Source organism: Camelus ferus, chromosome 5 (genome assembly GCF_009834535.1).
Source record: "Camelus ferus isolate YT-003-E chromosome 5, BCGSAC_Cfer_1.0, whole genome shotgun sequence".
In the NCBI taxonomy this organism is placed as follows: Eukaryota; Metazoa; Chordata; class Mammalia; order Artiodactyla; family Camelidae; genus Camelus; species Camelus ferus.
This window is the reverse complement of record NC_045700.1, coordinates 27,410,263-27,424,092: the sequence shown is the minus strand read 5'-3', so window position 1 is coordinate 27,424,092 and position 13,830 is coordinate 27,410,263. Positions and strand designations below refer to the sequence as shown.

The 13,830-nt window shown below is 38.7% G+C and overlaps 1 protein-coding gene across 1 annotated transcript in view; it reads right to left on the bottom strand.

The window, feature by feature from the left end:
• Positions 1 to 11,276, bottom strand: part of ACVR2A (activin A receptor type 2A) — an 84,034-nt gene extending 72,758 nt beyond the window's left edge. The window contains exon 1 of the mRNA XM_006187596.2: positions 10,614 to 11,276. Coding sequence (XP_006187658.1) covers positions 10,614 to 10,668 — 55 coding nt within the window. The 5' untranslated portion in view covers positions 10,669 to 11,276. The remainder of the gene's footprint in view (positions 1 to 10,613) is intronic.
• Between the last annotated feature and the right edge of the window lie 2,554 nt (positions 11,277 to 13,830).

The following is a 13,830-nucleotide window of genomic DNA, read 5'->3' as shown; positions in this document are numbered from 1 at the left end:
ATTACAGGCTATTGCAAGATATTGAGTATAGTTCCCTGTGCTATACAGTAGGATCTTGTCGTTTATTTAGTTTACATATAGTAGTTAGTATCTGCAAATCCAAAACTCTCAATTTATCCCTCTACCCCTATCCCTTTCCCCACTGGTAACCATTAGTTTGTTTTCTATGTCTGTGAGTCTGTTTCTGTTTTGTAATTAAGTTTATTTTTGTTATTTATTTAGATTCCACATATAAGTGGTATCATATGGTATTTGTCTTTCTCTGTCTGGCTTACTTCTCTTAGTATGACAATCTTCAGGTCCATCCCTTGTTGCTGCAATGGCATTATTTTACTCTTTTTATGGCTGAGTAGTATTCCATTGTATGTATGGATATGTGTATATATGTTATTTATGTATATATAATATATATATGTACACCACAACTTCTGTATTTTTAAATGTTTTACATGCTACATTTTTAAAAATAAGACAAAGATAAGTTAAAAACTAGTATGTATGTAAGATCTACTATGAACTAGCTAATGTGTTATGTGGCATATTATTTCATTTAACACACCTTGGTTTACAAACTAAAAAAAAATTAATATCAGAGTTTTAGAAACTTGCCAAGATCTGATAACTTGCCCATGCCCTTTCTTATTGAAATAATGCCTTGGAACAAGCTTGATTTACAACATGTAATCATAAGGATGTGAAGATCAACAGATTTTTCCCATAAAGGTCTCATTTCTATAAAATATAAATTATAAAGTTAGTAATCATAACTAGGAAAAACCTTCTCTCAAAGATTTAGATATAGATAAGCTTATTATTTTATTATTATATGTAAAGACAATTCATTTTAAAAGGCAGTCATCACTACCTGAGTCCTTCTAATAACTATCTTATTGCTTTACATTTATTTTTCTTCAGCAACATTAGAGCATAAAATGATTCCCAACGTGATTATAGCTAATAGTCAACTAAAGAGAAAAAGCACTTTTATCTAGTCCAAAAGAATGGTATTCAAAAGGTTTACGATTCAAGCGTGAATAGCATATTCCAACTTCAGAAAGTTTCTAAATCTCTTCTGTAGAATAGTATCATTTACTGTGAGGAGCATGCCTCACATAGATTTCAAAGAATATAATCTGAATGACTGGTATGAATAATTACTGCAATTAGTGTAAACTGACCATTACTTAAACACAAACGACATACTGAGCTACTAGTGCTTAGAATTAACCTCACAATGGAGACATATTCACCATACAGTGCATGTATGTAAAAGAATATTACATGCTGTCATGTTTTTTACATACTCTTATTCTTTACATACTCTTATTTTTCCAAATCTATGTCTGTATTTTCACTCATGCTTATATTCTAAATCAGTCTCTTCCTGTAGAATTTCTTTAGTTGTGAAAATGCTTCCTATTTTCTTATGGGTTGTTATTTCTTTACTAATTTTATTTAGTAATGCTACCATCCTACCTTAATTCCCAAGGTGTTTCTCTGTTCTATATGTATTTGGGACATCCATCAGGATCTCTATCATCCACTCCTATCTCCTCTTGGTTTTACCTTTTATCTGGATTTAACCCCTTCAACTGAAACTATTCTACTTCAAGCAATTATAAACATCTTTTCAGCCCATAAATCTCTTCTTCAGTTCTAGTCAAAAATTCCTCCATCTCAACTTGCATTCCATCCATTCAAGTTTACTCACATGTGCTGTGTTCCTGATCCTATTTTGTTCCCTTTCCTTCACATTAAGATGAACATACTTCTCAACTTCCTGCCAAGACTTGTTTTTCCTAATATTAGGATCTATCTCCTTCAGCAAGTCTTTCCTAAATGAAAAAATTTAACTGTTCAGAATTACAATCTAATTTTGTTTTAGCACTTTTATGTGTGCATAATTCATCCAGCTAGTCCAGGAGAGAGACGAGCTCTGCCAGGGCAGGTCCATGTTCTCCCTTGGGATCGGTTTTCCCTATAATCTTGAACCCAGTACATGTTCTCTATTGTAGATTAAATAAGGAGCACATTTTTTTCAGTGTACATATTTTCACTGCATATATTTACATATGCAGCTTTCTTCTCTATTCAGAGTATTGGGTGGAGAGAATAAGGGATTGTTGAACTAGGACAGTATTTTTTAGGCATTTAAAACCCATTAGTGGGTCACTGAATTAATTAATGGGTCATAATAAAAAATCTGTAATAAAATAGAATATAAAAATAAATAAAAGTGTCCTGCACACAGTAAGAGTTAGTTTATGAAACACCTATTCCTGATACATATACATACTTATGTATATGGGAACTGAATCATGATGCAATGTGTATCTCTTATTGTGGGTTACGTTCAAAAAACTGAAAGCCACTAAACTGGAAGGACTCTAAGATGTCTTCTAAATCTATATCATTCAAATTCTATTAAAAGATTTAGTCTAAGGATCAGAGACACAGAATTTTAAAAAAGAACAAAACTTAAAAGACACCCAAAAGCTAGAACATTCCCTTACACCATATACAAAAATCAACTCAAAATGGATTAAAGACTTAAACATAAGACAAGATACAATAAACCTCCTAGAGGAAAACATAGGCAAAACATTATCTGACATACATCTCAAAAATTTTCTCCTAGAAGAAATAAAAGAAAGAATAAACAAATGGGACCTAATGAAACTTACAAGCTTCTGCACAGCAAAGGAAACCAGAAGTAAAACAAGAAAAAAACCTACGGAGTGGGAGAAAATTTTTGCAAGTGAAACCGACAAAGGCTTGATCTCCAGAATATAAAAGCAGCTCATACAACTCAGTAAGAAAAAAATAAACAACCCAATCCAAAAATGGAAGACCTAAACAAGCAATTCTCCAAGGAAGACATACAAATGATCAATAGGCACATGAAAAAATGCTCAATATCTCTAATTATCAGAGAAATGCAAATCAAAACTACAATGAGGTATCACCTCACACCAGTCAGAATGGCCGTCATTCAAAAATCCACAAATGACAAATGCTGGAGAGGCTGTGGAGAAAGGGGAACCCTCCTACACTGCTGGTGGGAATGCAGTTTGGTGCAGCCACTATGGAAAACAGTGTGGAGATTCCTCAAAAGACTAGGAATAGACTTACCATATGACCCAGGAATCCCACTCCTGGGCTTGTATCCAGAAGGAAATCTACTTCAGAATGACACCTGCACCCCAATGTTCATAGCAGCGCTATTTGCAATAGCCAAAACATGGAAACAGCCTAAATGTCCATCAACAGGTGACTGGATAAAGAAGATGTGGTATATTTATACAATGGAATACTACTCAGCCATAGAAACTGACAACATAATGCCATTTGCAGCAACATGGATGCTCCTGGAGAATGTCATTCTAAGTGAAGTAAGCCAGAAAGAGAAAGAAAAATACCATATGAGATCGCTCATATGTGGAATCTAAAAAACAAAAACAAAAACAAACAAACAAACAAAAACAAAGCATAAATACAGGACAGAAATAGACTCACAGAGAATACAGACTTGTGGTTACCAGGGGGGTGGAGGGTGGGAAGGGATAGACTGGGATTTCAAAATTGTAGAATAGATAAACAAGATTACACTGTATAGCACAGAGAAATATACACAAAATGTTATGATAACTCACAGAGAAAAAAATGTGACATTGAGTGTGTATATGACCATGAATGACTGAAAAATTGTGCTGAACACTGGAATTTGACACAACATTGTAAAATGATTATAAATCAATAAAAAATGTTAAAAAAAAAGACACCCAAAAAACAACCAGCAAAATCATTTTTTCTTAATAAAATGCCACTATCAAACTCTAATCTTATCATATTAAGTGAAGTGAAGTCAGAGAAAGACAAATATTGTATTATATCACTTATATGTGGAATCTAAAAACATGACACAAATGAACTTACAAAACAGAAACAGACTCACAGACAGAAAAGAAACTAATAGTTACTAAAAGAGAAAGAGGGGGATAAATTAGGAGTTTGGGATTAGCAGATACTAATTACTATATATAAAACAGATAAAGAACAAGGTCCCACTGTTTAGCACAGGGAACTATAGTCAGCATCTTGTAATAACCTACAATGATAAAGAATATGAAAATATATATATGTATAACTGAATCAATATGCTGTACATCAGAAACTCACACAACATTGTAAATCAATTATGGTATATTTCAATTTAAAGGGAAAAAAAGAAAAAAAAATTTGCTGAGCACATATTGTGTGCCAGGTTCTAGAAGTGGGTCTGTGGATAAAGGGAAGGAGATCTTCAAGGAGCTCATAGTCCAAAGTGTATACAGGTAAGTAAAACAATTGCAATAATTACTGGAATCTAGGTCATTTATAAAGAACAGAAATCAACTAACTCAATCTGGGTTGGGTGGCAGAGAAAATGTTTCTAAAGAGGTGATACCTCTCAGTCTTAAAAATACTTTTCAGTCTTAAAAACAAGGAGTTAGCCAAGTAAAGGAGGAAGAAATAACATGTACAAAGAGACCATACCAATATATAGTAACGGGTGACATTGAGGAAACTGAGTTGAGTTTGTATATCTGGAATATAGGACTCATGCTGAGGAGGAGCCACAGCAGAATACCTAGCATTTAGGTGACATTTAATTGTCATACCACTATCTGAGGTAGGCACTATTAATCTCCCCATTTAGTAGATGACAAAAACACAAAAGGTGATGTGATCTGCCCAAGGTTAAGTTGTGAATCAAGGATGTAAACCAAGAAAGTCTAACTCCAGATCCTATACTCTTAGCTACTATACCAAGAGGTTAGAATAAACAGGCAGGAACCAAATGATAAAGGACCCTAAATGCCATTCTAAGATTTAAGATTTTATGCTAAAGTTGACATAGTGAGTGAAAGGTTTTAAGCAAGAGTGACATACTCAGATTTATTTTTTAATGAGGTCAATCTGGCAGCTATGTAAATGGACTGGAAAAGGAACTCGTGGCAGGAAACTAACTAGTCATCACTGTAGAAAGGTACTACAATCATACAGGTAAGAGAAATGATTGATGAGCTAGAGAGCAGCAGTGCTGGCACTAGAACCCAAGTCTACTGTCCACCACGAATGCTTACTTGTTCAGTATCCCTAAGACGTTCCCATTTTTTTCTCTTAAGTCCACAATTCTAACATTTTAAGAAATCCAACCTCAGAGACAACAACACATTCCCTATAGGTTCCCTTACTAATCAAAGCCTGACCACTAGATGTGCTGGGTATATAAAAGTGACTAACAGAAAACTAATTGGAGAATGACAGAATGTCAATTGCTATCTGCAGTTTTCTTACCTTCTTGACTTCTCCTTCTCCTTCCTCTATACACTATTCCTGGAACGTTCATGTTCAATAGTCAATTTGAAACCAATGTTCTGTCTAGACATGACTATTATAACCTAACAGAATTAAAGCTACCAGAGGAAGTCTAATGTGGTTTCAATGTGGTGGCAATAAATACGCTCCCTGGTCCGGTCAAATTTTGCCTTAAACAGAGATGATGAATGAATAATAAGAGACATACTTTTTGAAAGCAGCAAAGAGTTAACGAAAGTCAGAATATTAAACAAAAAAAAAAAGAACAATCTAAAGTTCAAGTCATCTGACTCCAATCACTCCCAGGTGTGTGTGTGGTATTCCAGAAACCAACAAATGAAAGAACAGTGGGAAAGACTATCTGGTCAATTCTCAAGCATTCTAAACTCAATCCATTTTCATTTAAACCAAGGGTAAGCAGTCTTGAGCCATCCTTGATACTAAGCAATGAGTGGTTTCCATAAGCAAGCAGCCTACAGGATAGGGAAATAAGAAAGGACAGAGAAGATAAAGAAGGGAAGAAAGTGGAAAGGGTACTACAATGAAAGGGAATGAAAGAAATGATGAGTTACAGAACAGGGAATAAAACTGATGAGTACTAGAGACCTTGAAAGTAAATGTTGCCTAACTTACCTAACTTACTATCTGAGGGGCATTATGAGAGTGGCAACATAAGAACATGAAAAGACAAATTTAAATCACTGATTTATGAGACACCAAAGATGAGAAGAGTGCTAACAAAAGTAAAAAAGCAACAAAACAGATTTAGAATCTAAAAGGGCAATTTAAAGATTATTAAAGTCTCATTTGGTTTAGTTATGCTTTACTTCTTAAGAAACAATGAGTCTGATGGACACAAAGGGTGAAAATGTCAGTTACTACCAGAGAATGTGTGGGGAGGTGTTACAAAGGCACTCTGAGGCTTGTCTGCATACTTTTTGTGGGAGCAACTTCAGAATTTTTCCTCTCTATGATGCAGTGCTGCTTATTTTAAGAATTTCACTGTTAATTCTTATCCTGGCTGGCTGAGTTAACTTCCTTAAAACCAGAGTTCAAAACATGGCAAGCACTTACTATTTATGGTCAAAGTTTAACCTCAAAAAGGACAAGGGTCAGCAATAGATCATAGAATATTATTTAGCAGTATAGCCTAAATGAGTCTAATGGTAACCAAAACTCATAATGATTCTCAAGAAAATTATGTAATTAAGAAGTCACTTTAAAAGTTTCTTGGAATTAAAGTTTGCTAGATAAAGGAAATATTCTTATAAAAAATGAATTTACACCTTGAAACCATTCATAAAACACATAATAGTGAAACTATTTCTTCAATACGAAACTTACAAAACTTTCAGGCACCATGTTAAACTAATACACACACTCACTGACTGTCTCTTTCTTCCTCCGGGTCTCTCTCTCTCTCTCACACACATATACACACCTGCTGTCACCACATCACCTAATGATTTCAAAAATGATAAAAGGAAATATTCACAAAGATGATTATTACAGCAAAGAGACTACAGGATCAAAAGCAAATATAAGTAAACTTGATACCTTGACCAATCATTCATCATATCCATGAACATGCAGTCTTCATAAGCAGTCATAACAAGGGTTTGGAGAGTTTAAGAAAAATATTTTGCTGGCTGTTATGAATAAAGTATAAAAGGATGAAATAATGTGTATACCTATAGTCTATTTCTTTGATTATTCTAATTTTAAAAGATAATGAAAATATGAAAAAAAATCAATACGAGGTCACATAAGATCATTAATACCATGTACTTGTAAAATTCAGATGATTGTGGGAGGGGGAGCAGAGCCCTTTTACTAATATACTAATGCTTTTAAAAATTAAGAGTTTAGAATAGGGGTTCTCAACCTCAACACTATTGACATTTTGAACCAGATAACTCTTTGCTGTAGAAGGCTGTCCTATGCATTAGAGGATGATTAGCAGCAGCCCCGTCCTCTACCCACTAGATGCCAGTAGCATACCCTCCCCTTCTCTCCCACAGTCGTGACAACCAAAAATGTCTCCAAATGTCCCCTGGGGGAGAGCTGCGGGGTTGAGGAGCAAAAGTCACTCAAGCTTGAGAACTACTGGTTTATCACAAATAGAAAAAAATTCAAAATGGGGGGGTTGTTTTGTTTTTCTTCTGGTCTTAATGTTCCAATATGTTACATTAGAATTTGATCACAGGTTACACTTACAAGATTCTGCCTTTTAGTAAACAAAGCATTTAATAGATATCACTCGTTAGTCAAAGTTCAGAAGAGTCCCAGAAGATTCACTGTACTGCCAATTCCCCCTCCAACCACACAAACACTCACATAAACACACACACATACGCACGCACACACACACCAAGTACTGCCTAGCGGAGCTGAAGAAAATGCATAGGATTACTTTATTTCCATTTCTTTTTTCATCAAATATATGGACCAGATTGTTCTAGTTCCCACAGAATCCAAAGGAATTCTCAGCTTACTCAATGCAACTCAAATACCACAAAAGCTGCACCACTCTAGGAAGGATAAATCTAAGTACTAGAGCAAGTATTAAACTCATCCTCACATTTTAACAGATTTAGAGAATGACACAAATTAACCACAATGCTTTAAAAACAAAACAACTAAGAAGTACCCTTGTGTTTTAAAACAGAATGTGAGGAAGGATAAGAGGAATGAAAAAAATCTGAAATCAAAGGGAATCTGAAGGCATTTCAGGATGAGGGCAAAACTCAAAAATGTTTCCCCCAGAATGAGATGAGAGAATTATACACCTGGACATATCCTACAGGAATAGTCTGCATAATCCATCTTGAGTATACATACCGTGAGATGGAAAATGAAAAATCAAAGTCCACAAAATACTAAAGAAAACAGTAAACAGCCATCCTAAATACCTGAAATAAAACTGCTCTTTGCTACTATACTCCATTTGATTTTTTAAAAAATCAAATTTCTATAAACAAAAAATTGACAAATAGAGAAATTTTAAAATTCTCATAAAAATAGCCATTTTCATGCTTCCACCAAGCCAGCTTACACATTACATAGGAAAATCAATTAGGAAAAGAAACATAATAATCCTTTTTTTAGAGTGTATTTGATGCATAACAAAAGCCCTTTAAAAAATCAGACATTTTAAGTTCTAGAAATCTTCATGTACAAATATGGATTAAAGTCTTTAAGATTATTTCAATTATCTTCAATAGAATTTTATTTAGTTCAACTAAGATTGCTTTTTTTTTTAAAGAACTATGCAACAATACTTAATTAGTTCAATGTAAGTGAAATATCTATGTGCTCTATAGCAACAAAATTACTTTATTTCAAAATTTTAGCTATTAACCTCCTGGCCCAGTGAAAACAATCCTACAAGAAACTAACGCTCTACTCTTTTTACTCCCAAACCAAGCAGAGGAAGCTGTAAGATCTGTAGCGACAGCCTGCTTTTCCAGAAGTAATACCTTGAGATGGCTCAAGAATAACCTCCTTTACCAATTAGTGTGACTCAGGTGGGTTTGGGAGGGAATAATATCCACAATCCCTTGGTCAGTGGCCATGATGCCCCTCCTCCCCAAGGGCAGGAGATCAGAAAAAGGGATTTGAACAAGAGGAGTTCACCAACCAGAACATATAGGGGCAGAGGTGGAAGAGTACTACAGGAAAAACATAAACTACATGGTTAAGTTATGTCAAAAAGCAGGTGGTTTAATGTTATCTAGGTATTCATTCATTTCAGAGACACCATTGTTTATCTTCTTCCCCAAACGGTGCACAAAAAGAACTGTCAGCCTGCCTTAAGCATGTTGCTTCTTCCATTTAAACAGACATGATTCTTTTGGTTAATCTCTGGCAAAGATCGCCATTTCACAACACATTCAGCCCACCCGGAACTGATCAATATCACTACAGACATAAGACTAGACTTTATCCATTTATTAACCACAAGGAAATGTACCATTCAGCAAAATTCTATACATTACAAAAGATTCTATTAAAAGGGGGGCAGGGAGGATGGATGGACACACACACACACACCAGAGAGGTACACAAAGAAAAGACTACCACCCTCTAATTTCCCTACGGCAAACGAGATAAAGACATGGCCCTGAAACCTGTCAATTTGTTGTCCCTTATCATTCTACCTCACAACCTAGTAACTGACTATTGAATTTTAAGATAAATAGATCCACTGCCACTTTAAAATTGTTTCATCTATCAAACTAACTCTTCTGTTACGGACATCTGCACACCTTTGATCTAGATGCTGTATTCATTTACAGAATTTCAAATACAAAAGACTAGTTTCCCAACCACTGGTTGCAATCACAGAACGTTCTCACAAAATCAAAATTTCAAGTATAAAGGAGCCAGATTATTCCTCCAACATTGGGCCAAAACCTCTTTTATGACTACAGTGTATTTGACAGTATGAACAATTTCAAATGGGCTCTTCTAAACCGAAAACAATGCTTCAACACAACGCGTTTAAAATAAGTATTCCGTAGGTAAGCAAAATCTATGCCAGAAAAGAGCACATAAATGGTGGTTGAAAGCCAGCACATTACCAACACACAGCGGCATACCTCTTCTGCACTGGGTTATTGTTAATACTCCAACAACAACAACAACTACAACTATTTTTAACACTGCTGGACATCGAAGTTGAAGAAAACGTGAGGAGAGACCCAGATGAAATTGCTGATAGAAGGCATTGTTTCTCACGGTGAAAATTAAGTAACAACTGACTTGATCTCTGCCGTGATAGTCAGTGAAGCACTAATTAAAAGACGTTTAAACACACACACACACACACACACACACACACACACACACACACACCCTTATTTTGGAGGATGCCACACTAAGTGACATTTTGGAATACGCCTTTCGAGTCTCAAACCTTTGCATAAATTGTCACTTGTGGTATCTGTGGCTTAACTGCAACCCAACCAGCGCTGTCATCCAGTGTTATGGCCACAAACCATGACTTCTCACTTCCACAACAACAGAGCAGTCACTCTTACCAGTTCGCCAACCTAACTCGGAACGAAAAAATTTCATGGAGGTTTCCAGATCACAATCAGATCCGGGGGGCGGCAGCCGAGGGGCTCGGGATGGGGGGAGAACCTCTCCCCAGGCTGCACTGGAGCTCGCCGACCCAACAACTGCGGCCGCCAGCAGCGGCAGCAGCGGCAGCAGCAGCAGCCCCGCCGCGCCGCGCTCCAGGCACCTACCTGAAGAACAAGAGATAAGAAAGACGGCGAACGCCAACTTTGCAGCAGCTCCCATTTTCCCGAGGCGCCGGGAAGCCGTAGGAAGTTCTCGCTAGATATCCAGTTCCTTGGGTCTTCCTCGGAGACAAACCTCCTGGTGTAAAATCAACCGTCATAAAACATATTCGGAAGCCCCGACCAAAAAAAAACCAAAAAACAAAAAAAACACCCAAAACGTTCACGGGGTCAAAAAAAAAAAAAAAAAGAAAAAATTAAAAATAAAGAGAGAGCACAACAATTAAAAAAAAAAATGCACCACGGGGGAAAAACCGCCACACACAAGCACAACACACAAAACCAAACAACGAAAAGCCAACAACAACAAAAGCGGGTTTAAATCACTGTCAAAATCACTGTCAGCTCCGCTCGCCTCTCGGGTCTCTCGGAACAAAACGCCAGGCTGAGGCGACGAGGAGGAGGCGGCGGCGGCGTCCGCTGCCGCCCGGACAGCCCGGGAACCGAGCTGGGTCCGACGTCCGGACCGACCTTCAACCCCGGACACCCGAAGTCCGCGGACCAGTGGCGGCCGAGCTCGCGGCGGTGGCGGTCGAGGCGGCGGCGGCGGCGCGGGGAAGGAGAGGCGGGCGGCGGCAGCGGCGACGGCGGTGCAGGCGGCGGCCAAGTCTGGTCCAGGCTCTGGCTCCGGCTCCGGGCTCCGGGCTCGGCCGCGTTTTCGGTCCTCTGGCCTCCGCCGGCCCCGCCCCCTAAACTTCCGGTTCCGGCCCGAAGCTGGAAGCTAGGCACCGCGAAGGAACGCTCAGCAGCGGCGGTGGCGGCGGCGGCGGCGGCGGCGGCGGCGGCCGGGCGCAGCGCGCGTGCCGGGCCGGGAGCGCGAGGAGATTGTCGGGGAAGTGAGGCGGGAGAGGGGGAGGGGTGAGAGAGCGAGGGCGGGGCCGGCAGGAGGGGGAGGAGGCGGGGCGGACCGAGGCTCGTTACCGCGAGGCCTCGTCGTCCGGCCTGCTCGGCCTGCTGGGCTGTGGGGCTCGAGCGGGTGGGCGGGTGAATGCTGTCGAGGTCTCGGGTGCCTGGTTTCCTAATCGTGCTCCACTGGCCTCTCTGTGGAGCGCACGCCCGAATGGTCTGGGGCAACCCAAGAGGAATAGGACCCCGGGGCGGGGCGGGGCGGGGCGGGTGGTGGGTGACTCCTCCGAGGGGGTGTCTGCGGCGCCCTATCTTTCCTCTGGGGGGACGCCTCGTCCACTCTGAGATTCCCGGCGCCGGGAAGCCGGGTGTGGGCGCGAGTCCTCCGCGCCTGCAGAGCTGCGGGAGCTGGTGTCTGCACCCCCAGTCTTAGCGGTGCGTCCCACCCCTGTGGCTTCTGCTTTAAGCGTTTTGTCTTTCGGCTAAAAGAGAGAAAAGGGAGAAGGGGGTAGGGGAAGCACGGAGGAAGGGCTGTCCACCCGGTCAGGATTTCCACGGCAATTATCACGATGTGCAATATGAAGCCATTCCCACCGTCCCTTTTATACACAAAGCATTGTGTTGAGAACTGTTCTGCATGTAATAAGTTCGCAAACATTTATTAGGCGCTGAAGAGAAAACCTGCGGATTTCGATCGACATATTTGATGGTCAGACAAATGTTTACTTTTCTGAATTTCATTTCTTTTAGGGCTTATTTTTTACCCCTTCCTCCAAGTTGATTGCTCACAAAATGCTGTGCTAGGCACGGAATGGGATCCAAAATGTAAAAGTAGGATCCCTACCTCAGGGAGCTTAAGGTATTTGCTATACTGGAAGCTGCCTACAGAGTACAAACTGAAGAGAGTGGTAAAGGTACTAGCTTTGTCACTTACCACACTTTAGCGAGCTCCGTAAGGTGGGGTCTTATGTCTTCTTTCCCATTTTATGCCAGCATTCAGAGTGTCTAGTATGATATGAGAGGTACTTAATAAACAATTGTATAAATGACTAGGGGATAACTGTCTTTTTTCTTAAATACAATATTCTCACACGTAATCTGCAAATCTGGGGGAAGGGTTAATAATAAAAAAATAAAACAATACTGTTGGCTGATTCATGTTTTACTTGTGGTTTACCAATTCCCACATTTTCCCACAAAGCCAAGCCTTCTCCCTTGTATTTATAGTGTCTTATTTTTCTCTTCCTCTAAATTACTCTGTATTTCTATTAAAGTCATCCTGTAATTATCTGCCCATTTCTACAACTTGTCAAGGTTATTAGTAATCACTGTGGCTCTTTAAACTCTCTCCAAGATTTCCAGTTCTCAAGTCGTGTTGCTCAGAATTTGAATGATATTGTGCAACAGTTAAGAAAAGTCCCAAGTTGGTCTTCAAGGTGTCTAAATGATCTCATATTAGGTAGTTTTCTGGACTTTATGAGCTAGTCAGAGGAATAAATATAAACCTCCCATTCTCTGATTGAATTAAGAGTTGTCACTAACATTTCTGGAATGGAAGAGTATATTTTATTTAGTATATTCAGGAATTTGATGTTAGTTATGCCCTGGAACAGGCTTCACTGTTGTCTTTATCTCTGCATCACTTCAGTATTGCTTGAATTGTGAAACCAGAGCTAGTGGAATAACTGGAATAACCAGTAATAGGACTAAAACTTGAAAATATATTTCTTACCTTACCACCCAAATTTCCAGTATGAAAATGAAAGAGAAGACGAAAAACTATTTTTCTGTATTATGAAAGAGGAGCAAGAAGTCAAAGTCTTCACCAGACTATATTCTCTGATAAAGAGTTAAAAATATCTCCATGGGAGAAGTTATTAACATCTAGTAACAGTAATTATCCATTTTGTTTCTAAAACTGTGTTCACCCTACCCTCTGCATTTTTTTTAACATTTTTTATTGATTTATAATCATTTTACAATGTTGTGTCAAATTCCAGTGTTCAGCACAATTTTTCAGACATTCATCGACATATACACACTCATTGTCACATTTTTTTCTCTGTGAGTTATCATAACATTTTGTGTATATTTCCCTGTACTATACAGTGGAATCTTGTTTATCTAGTCTACAATTTTGAAATCCCAGTCTATCCCTTCCCACCCTCCACCCCCCTGGTAACCACAAGTCTGTATTCTCTGTCTGTGAGTCTATTTCTGTCCTGTATTTACGCTTTGTTTTTGTTTGTTTGTTTTTGTTTTTGTTTTTGTTTTTGTTTTTGTTTTTTAGATTCCACATATGAGCGATCTCATATGG